The 9,247-nt window shown below is 37.2% G+C and overlaps 1 protein-coding gene and 4 non-coding genes across 5 annotated transcripts in view; all 5 read right to left on the bottom strand.

The window, feature by feature from the left end:
- Window positions 1-125: 125 nt before the first annotated feature.
- trnak-uuu (transfer RNA lysine (anticodon UUU)) lies at window positions 126-198 on the bottom strand. Its single transcript has one exon. It is a non-coding gene; the product is annotated as a tRNA-Lys (tRNA).
- A 756-nt stretch (window positions 199-954) lies between these two features.
- On the bottom strand, window positions 955-1,027 carry trnak-uuu (transfer RNA lysine (anticodon UUU)). Its single transcript has one exon. It is a non-coding gene; the product is annotated as a tRNA-Lys (tRNA).
- A 346-nt stretch (window positions 1,028-1,373) lies between these two features.
- Window positions 1,374-1,446, bottom strand: trnak-uuu (transfer RNA lysine (anticodon UUU)). Its single transcript has one exon. It is a non-coding gene; the product is annotated as a tRNA-Lys (tRNA).
- Window positions 1,447-1,782: 336 nt separating this feature from the next.
- On the bottom strand, window positions 1,783-1,855 carry trnak-uuu (transfer RNA lysine (anticodon UUU)). Its single transcript has one exon. It is a non-coding gene; the product is annotated as a tRNA-Lys (tRNA).
- Window positions 1,856-4,667: 2,812 nt separating this feature from the next.
- LOC134000379 (coiled-coil domain-containing protein 85C-A-like) overlaps window positions 4,668-9,247 on the bottom strand; it is a 36,488-nt gene continuing 31,908 nt past the window's right edge. The window contains exon 6 of the mRNA XM_062439699.1: window positions 4,668-9,173. Within this exon, the coding sequence (XP_062295683.1) occupies window positions 9,084-9,173 (90 nt within the window). The 3' untranslated portion in view covers window positions 4,668-9,083. The remainder of the gene's footprint in view (window positions 9,174-9,247) is intronic.

Below are 9,247 nucleotides of genomic sequence, written 5' to 3'. Positions count from 1 at the left end.
TTCAAAGTATGAACATGCTCAAATGCACTTTCAAGATCACGTGGACTTGTTTGGCAAGGTTAAACAAATTCTATTTAAAACTGTGCATACATCATGTATGAATCTGAAGTGTAGGAGGAGCTGTATGCCCAATGTGGGACTTGAACCCACGACCCTGAGATTAAAAGTCTCATGCTCTACCGACTGAGCTAACCGGGCTCTTTTTGTCTTTTCAGATCGTACATTTTTCGAGAAACAAGACTGTTGTTTTGGGGTACATTATCCTTGCGCTAATTTCACTTATTTCTCAATTGAAGAAAAACTAAATGAGTTGGACAACATCTTAAAATGAAAGTGTGTATTATAGGCAGAACAGGTCAATGGAATGTAGAACCTTTGTGTTTGACATCTCATGGCATATCTGAGAATAGTTGTAGGGAGTATGACCACATACAAATGCACCGCCATGATCCCGTGGACTTGTTTGGCAAGTTGAAAAAAATTCTATTCAAAACGGTGCATACATTATGTATGAATTTCAATATGCTGTATAGGAGGAGCTGTATGCCCAATGTGGGACTTGAACCCACGACCCTTAGATTAAAAGTCTCATGCTCTACCGACTGAGCTAACCGGACTCTTTTTGTCTTTTCAGATTGTAGATTTTTCGAGAAACAAGAGTGTTGTTTTGGGGTACATTATCCTTGCGCTAATTTCTCAATTGAAGAACACCTAAATGAGTTGGACAACATCTTAAAAATGAAATTGTGTACTATAGGCAGAACAGGTCAATGGAATGTAGAACCTTCGTGTTTGACATCTCATGTCATACCAGAAAATGTCTTGTAGGAAGTATGACCACATACAAATGCACCGCCATGATCCCGTGGACTTGTTTGGCAAGTTGAAACAAACTATTCAAAAATCTGTATACATTATGTATGAATCTGAATATGCTGTGTAGGAGGAGCCGTACGCCCAATGTGGGACTTGAACCCACGACCCTGAGATTAAAAGTCTCATGCTCTACCGACTGAGCTAACCGGGCTCTTTTTGTCTTTTCAGATCGTAGATTTTTCGAGAAACAAGACTGTTGTTTTGGGGTACATTATCCTTGCTCTAATTTCACAAATTTCTCAATTGAAGAACAACTAAATGAGTTGGACAACATCTTAAAATGAAAGTGTGTATTATAGGCAGAACAGGTCAATGGAATGTAGAACCTTTGTGTTTGACATATCATGGCATATCTGAGAATAGTTGTAGGGAGTATGACCACATACAAATGCACCGCCATGATCCCGTGGACTTGTTTGGCAAGTTGAAACAAACTCTATTCAAAACTGTGCATACATTATGTATGAATCTGAATATGCTGTGTAGGAGGAGCCATACGCCCAATGTGGGACTTGAACCCACGACCCTGAGATTAAAAGTCTCATGCTCTACCGACTGAGCTAACCAGGCTCTTTTTGTCTTTTCAGATCGTAGATTTTTCGAGAAACAAGACTGTTGTTTGGGGTACATTATCCTTGCGCAAATTTATCAATTGAAGAACAACTAAATGAGTTGGACAACATCTTAAAATGAAAGTGTGTACTATAGGCAGAACAGGTCAATGGAATGTAGAACCTTTGTGTTTGACATATCATGGCATATCTGAGAATAGTTGTAGGGAGTATGACCACATACAAATGCACCGTCATGATCCCATGGACTTGTTTGGCAAGTTGAAACAAACTCTATTCAAAACTGTGCATACATTATGTATGAATCTGAATATGCTGTGTAGGAGGAGCTGTATGCCCAATGTGGGACTTGAACCCACGACCCTGAGATTAAAAGTCTCATGCTCTACCGACTGAGCTAACCGGGCTCTTTTTGTCTTTTCAGATCGTAGATTTTTCGAGAAACAAGACTGTTGTTTTGGGGTACATTATCCTTGCGCTAATTTCACTAATTTCTCAATTGAAGAACAACTAAATGAGTTGGACAACATCTTAAAATGAAAGTGTGTACTATAGGCAGAACAGGTCAATGGAATGTAGAACCTTTGTGTTTGACATCTCATGGCATATCTGAGAATGGTTGTAGGGAGTATGACCACATACAAATGCACCGCCATGATCCCGTGGACTTGTTTGGCAAGTTGAAAAAAATTCTATTCAAAACGGTGCATACATTATGTATGAATCTCAATATGCTGTATAGGAGGAGCCGTACGCCCAATGTGGGACTTGAACCCACGACCCTGAGATTAAAAGTCTCATGCTCTACCGACTGAGCTAACCGGACTCTTTTTGTCTTTTCAGATCGTAGATTTTTCGAGAAACAAGACTGTTGTTTTGGGGTACATTATCCTTGCGCTACTTTCTCAATTGAAGAACACCTAAATGAGTTGGACAACATCTTAAAAATGAAATTGTGTACTATAGGCAGAACAGGTCAATGGAATGTAGAACCTTCGTGTTTGACATCTCATGTCATACCAGAGAATGTCTTGTAGGAAGTATGACCACATACAAATGCACCGCCATGATCCCGTGGACTTGTTTGGCAAGTTGAAACAAACTCTATTCAAAAATGTGCATACATTATGTATGAATCTGAATATGCTGTGTAGGAGGAGCCGTACTCCCAATGTGGGACTTGAACCCACGACCCTGAGATTAAAAGTCTCATGCTCTACTGACTGAGCTAACTGGGCTCTTTTTGTGTTTTCAGATCGTAGATTTTTCGAGAAACAAGACTGCTTTTTTGGGGTATATTATCCTTGCGCTAATTTCTCAATTGAAGAACAACTAAATGAGTTGGACAACATCTTAAATTGAAAGTGTGTATTATAGGCAGAACAGGTCAATGGAATGTAGAACCTTTGTGTTTGACATCTCATGGCATATCTGAGAATAGTTGTAGGGAGTATGACCACATACAAATGCACCGCCATGATCCCGTGGACTTGTTTGGCAAGTTGAAACAAATTCTATTCAAAAATCTGCATACATTATGTATGAATCTGAATATGCTGTGTAGGAGGAGCCGTACACCCAATGTGGGACTTGAACCCACGACCCTGAGATTAAAAGTCTCATGCGCTACCGACTGAGCTAACCAGGCTCTTTCTGTCTTTTCAGATTGCAGATTTTTCGAGAAACAAGACTGTTGTTTTGGGGTACATTATCCTTGCGCTAATTTCACAAATTTCTCAATTGAAGAACACCTAAATGAGTTGGACAACATCTTAAAATGAAATTGTGTACTATAGGCAGAACAGGTCAATGGAATGTAGAACCTTTGTGTTTGACATCTCATGGCATATCTGAGAATAGTTGTAGGGAGTATGACAACATACAAATACACCGCCATGATCCCGTGGACTTGTTTGGCAAGTTGAAACAAATTCTATTCAAAACTGTGCATACACAGACATACACACACATACATATACACACACTCACACACACACACACACACACACACACACACACACACACACACAAACACACATTTGTGACATGATTTCTTCTTAATTACATTAACTTGTGTACTGATACAACCTAGGTTTACTCTTGGTGTAGGTGAGCCTCTGAAAACAATAAATAAATGTTAAAATATCCATTATTACTGTATTGATTGTAGTCTGAAATGTAATAATGAAAACATTATTCCAAAACATGACAATGACGTCGGTTAGGCAGGTCAACTTTATGTACCTCGAAATTATGTATTAATACATACAAGTATACCGTGTACCCTCTCATTTAAGATACATATATTGTGATTTCTATTATCTTAACTAACATGTTTCTTTCACAGTGAACTTTGTCAAAAAATAGATTTTGACAGAAGTTGTTCAGAATTTTTATTCAGATGAATAGTTCTTCTGGTTAGTTGTTTATTCACTATTATGTTGTCTGCCATTTTCATTTTAGAGAGAAGATAGAAGAGGAAAAAACAAGGAGAAAATAGACCAGCAAAGGACTGCAGAGGAGACACCATGCACTGTGAGGTGAGTGCTGATGCTATAATCCCTGTTTTTCTCATTGGTCTTTTAGAGAGAGGAGAGAAGAGACAAATCAATAGCAGAGGGAGACAACATACAGTGGGGAACATTGCTGTTAAAATGTATTATTAAAATGAGAATATTAATGAATACACCATTTGAATACACCAAATGTCCTGCAGTAATAAGGATCATCCTGTCTTCATCACCCACAGATCCAGAATGAATACACATATACTATTTTTAAGAAATGTAATGTAATGTTCATTTTAAGCCACTGGGAGGCAGTCTAGGCTCATATAAGGTAAATTACAGCATTTATAGTGTATGTACTTTGCATATGAATATCCACATACTGGACATTTCCAAATCATCTTATATTTAATACAGAATGGCTTGTGTTTGGACCTTTCGATCTACCCAGTCTTTATAGCTTTGTTGCCTGATTGGGACTGGCTGTAAGCCTGCCCTCAGACTAATGTAAAGACTGTTCCTGTGCCTGAATCTCCCTGACCCCTGAGTCGCTTTTGGTTTCACCTCCTGAGTTAGTCACAGAATCAGGTAAATGTTACGCCCTGTTGTTACATACTGTAATTAACCATATGCAAAATAATGCAAAAGTTGCTATTTCATGTACCAACAAGCATACATCACACAGTCACTGACACCAACATAGATTTACAAAGACAGTATACTTCAATTTTATTTCAAAATCCTCTAAAAGTGGCTTTTCAGTTATCTCATATCATTATCATATATTGCTAAAATACATTTTATGCTACATACAGCTTATTGAAAAATATAAAAGCGTGCTACTCCATGGTAAACTATGAGAAATATGTATTTATAAACAGCTCTTTTCCTTCTCTAAAATACACCGTTACAGAGGAATATTTCATGACTAGATCTAAGTCAGTACCTCAATGAGGTACAAAATAAGCAGTGCATTTGAATGTCCCCATAAGAAAATATCCATTTCCCCCAAACATTTCAACATATTAAAAGATACCTTTGTGGTCTCAAGAAATTAAAAAAGCGAGCAAATTTATGCATAATGGGCTAAAGGTTTTGAACAAAGGTCACTCCGCAAATTTCCAAAGATAATTCATCTGATGTATTTTCTCTGGACCTGCATAACAATAATTTGTTTTAGCCAAAGAATTGGCTTCAAATAGAAACATCCTGATACCATATATTTCTTTCGTTTTTTTACTCATTAAAATGGTTACTTTTCATATTGTATAAGTGGCTGCAACTTCAGGTGACCATATGAAACTTGGGTTAATCAACAAACACAAGTCACCAGCTAGATTCAGGTATTCGAGCCACACTCACTTTTTCACAGCAAACATTTTGACTTGTAATAGCAGGAAATGCACAGGTAAAACTGATAACATTAACAATGGGTCCATTAAGTGTCCAAGTAAGCCATTTCAGTGAATCAGAATGCACAATAGCAGGGCCTTTAGACTGGCTAATCTAAATGGTATGTAGTTGTAATTAATATAATTGATTACACCTGTGTTTACCTTCTGTGCCATGTCAAATGCCTGTTGTGAAAAAAATATTTTATTTAATAATAGGACATAACAGCATGGCCTTATTTAAGAAATAGACAGCACATGGTGCACACATAACATCTTTACCAATGTGTTCAACTTAAAGAATTTCACAGGAAATTCTATCTTTGATAGAAAATAATTTCATACAAATGTGAGAATGAGCAAAATAGGTGTGCACTGTAATACATGACTGTACAGTATATAGAGCATCATCCTAAAAAATGTTCTCCTTCAATTTTCTATCTTACAAGTGTCTATTAAATTGAGGTAATAAGGTATACAAACTGTTAAGACACATACTTATGATCCAGGTAGGTAGATCTTAGCACTGCAGGGGTAAAGGGTAATAAATGAATAAGTTTCATTTTTCATGTTTTGTATATGCCCAAACTCTATGGTGACCACTAAATTGAAATTTCGGACAGTTACTAACCATTCATCATTGTGTGTGGTGGGGTGATGGGGAACCTGTCGAATTGTTGTCAGAAAGTAGTGTACATGGACACTTCTATTCCCTTCCATTGTAGAATTTCTGAGACTATATAGTGAAAACATTTACATATTCAGAATTTGGGCACTCAAATAAAATGGCAGATATAAAATGTGAACTATATAGTAAATAAGGAGTGATTTCAGACCCAGCCCTTATTTCCAAAATAGCCATTTTGAGCTTCTCTCACACTTAGGAAACAAACAGCTTGGACGTGTTGTTAAAGGTGCATACAAACATGGAATAAATTGATGGGAATAGATTTTGCAGATTTGCCATGGCAAAACATATTAGAAAGAAGGACATAAGCAATGTTCAAATTTTGAAGTCTAATATACTAGTAGCTACTTAGCGTATCTGATGTTTGCTAATTCTTAGTTCAAAGGGAAACCCTCACTTGTCCTGCTTTTCCTTTGTGATGTATGCTTCATTCAAAATGGCCACTGTAATAAAGTTAATGTAACTGCAGTGCCAAGTCACCTTAAATGATCAAAATTAGCTTGAAATTGTGAAATATCAAAAATGGACGATATTATCAATGTTTATAATGCATTAAACATTGATAACACTGTAGTAGACACTTACAAAATAAGCTAAGCAGAATGATCTGCTGGATTACTTAATGTATTTATAAAAGGAACATTGACATTTTGGAAATGTGCTTATTTGTCTTACTCACACTCAGAGAAGATGACTGCATCAATTAAGATGAAGATATATTTAGCCTAGCTTAGCACAAGCCTAACTTAGCTCATAAAAAGGTGTAGGATGTCCGACCAAAAATGAAAAAACATTTCTTCCTCTAAGCTGTCTTATTTACACAGTGTACTGCATATTGTCCATTTAAACAGAATTATAGATATATAATTCAACATAATTATATATTGCCATTTTTTTCAGAGAAGTTAGCAGTGAAGCTACTTATTGACCAACAGCAGCTGGGTGCTAGCATTCTAGCTTGTAAGTAAGACTGTTTTTTAGATGTTGGAAAGACTTTTTATTTTGATTGAGGCTTAGTTTGTGCTATGCTAGACTAAAAACATCCCAGTCCACTCTCTGAACTGGAAAAACAGATATGAAATTGATATCAGTCAATCAGGTGCAAGCATATTTCCCAGTCAGTGCACCTTAAAGCATTTTGGAAGAGGGACACTATGCAAAATCTGCTCCTAAATCAAATTCCTGTTGTGAAAAGCACTGGTAGCAGTTTTAACAGTGTGTGTGCAGTATTCAGGCTACTATGTTCTTTTAAAGATGCTGCTATTCAGCTCCACCAAACATACTGGACACAAAAGGCAAAAAGCTACTAGTTGTCATTAACCGATAAAAAAGTTCTTTAAGCAGCTGATTTGTACATAAGTCTTGTTTACTTGTTTACTGTATGAGCTTGCTAGGTAACACTTAAATAAAAACTGATGACTGCATTTATTCTAGCTTTGCCAACACCAGCCTGAAATGTGTAAATCAATTAAAATACTGTATATTTGAATGAAAGGTGATTCATAGTATTGATGACTACTGTTTACAAAATGGACAAAATACTACATGAGCAAGTGTTCAGACTGAAAATCTACATTGTTAGGGGTATCAAATGAAAGAGGGTGCTGTGTTTTGACCTAAATCTTCCAATTCAAAGTTAAAAATTAAGATCCTTAAGGTAACATGCTTTTTTTCCAATGACAACCTGAGTGAAAAGTTAGTTTGTCTTTAATCATTGATGATTTAATTGGTCAATTTGACTGTCTGGATTTTCCCCCCCTACGTTTACACAGAAAGTTCAGTTAACAAGTTTTCATTCCACCCTGGCATGAACTGACACACCTCATCATATGCTACTGATAGGCATATGTAGGGACTGCCAGCCTTATGTATTGTATGGCATTCCTCATGACAGGAATCCTTATTGCCTCATTTGTAAGTTTTCAGGGATCACCTCTTGACCTTGACTACATTTATGTACAGGAGGTATAGAACCAAAAGCCAGTAGTGTTAGTGTACACATGAGTACTTTTACTGTTCAAATATAAACTTTTAAAAAGATAACTTGCATATATGAGAGTCGATCCTCAAAAGGCTATTTGACAAGTGAACTTTAAAACACAAAGTGAAGGTTGTGACCAGCTTTGATGAAGTCAACTTAAGTCCTTCATAGACTTTCTGAATAATCACTGTGCGTTCACACTGTAAACAACATGATCAATAAGTCAGCGCCATTCATTTCCAAGAAATGAAAAGGACGTTTTGATGGGAAGGTCTGGCTAACAAAGCAGACAAAAACCCCATGGACTGTTTAAATACATAGCATCCTTTTCCTCATCACGATGCAAACGGAGGTCCCTGGAGAGCTGATGAGTCACTGTGCGAATGCAAAAGGTTATTGGAGCACACTCCTGCTGGACAATACAGGTGGCAAAGTGGCAGCCACCAAAGCTGAGTGAATACACACATGCGCAAGTGCTTGAAGCTAGAGTCTTTCTAATGACCTCCTGGAAACTTTGAGTCACTTCGGAAATCCTCCAGAGTCTGTCCTCAAATATAAGTCAATTATTTTTCTACACAAATGTATTTTTATATTTCCAGAATTAAGTTTTTCTTTTCTCTAGGTTGAATTCTTGTACCTTTAAAGAGGCTTGAGGAGAGAGTTTGGGGTATGTTCACTGGATTGACAGTACATTGCGGTGACTGACTTTTGCTTTTCCACTCCATCCAATCGCCATACACATTTCTCACATTTGGATTTTCCGCTTCCAAAACGATGAGAGGTAAATCCAAATCCAGGTTTCAAAAATTCCTACAAGTTTTTATACATCTATGTCCATGATCCAGACATTTATATTGGCTGTTTGGTTTCTAATGGCACCAAATTTGTTCTTGCCATAGTGTTCTGGTGTTTGCATTTTAGTACTATGAAGTGAACATCCATTATAACTCAGCTTAGTTCAGGCTGATGAGGTCTCAGTTCATCAGCTGAGAGAGAAAACACTGTGCTGAAGGCTTCCAGTCCAAACTGGTAATATAGGTTTGCAGGTCTTCTCTTTTTGTTTGACAACTATAAAGGTCCTTTGAACTGGTTGCCTGAGAGCTGCTGCCGGACGGAAGGCTTGGATCCGGCAGCATCACCCAGCTTTCTCCAAACCACCTGAGAGGGAGAAACAACACGCTGTCAGACAGTAACATCAGAGTAAATAAAACAGTGACCATACTTTGAAAGTC

Source organism: Scomber scombrus, chromosome 19 (assembly GCF_963691925.1).
Source record: "Scomber scombrus chromosome 19, fScoSco1.1, whole genome shotgun sequence".
Lineage (NCBI taxonomy): Eukaryota > Metazoa > Chordata > Actinopteri > Scombriformes > Scombridae > Scomber > Scomber scombrus.
This window is presented reverse-complemented; position numbering and strand designations above follow the sequence as displayed.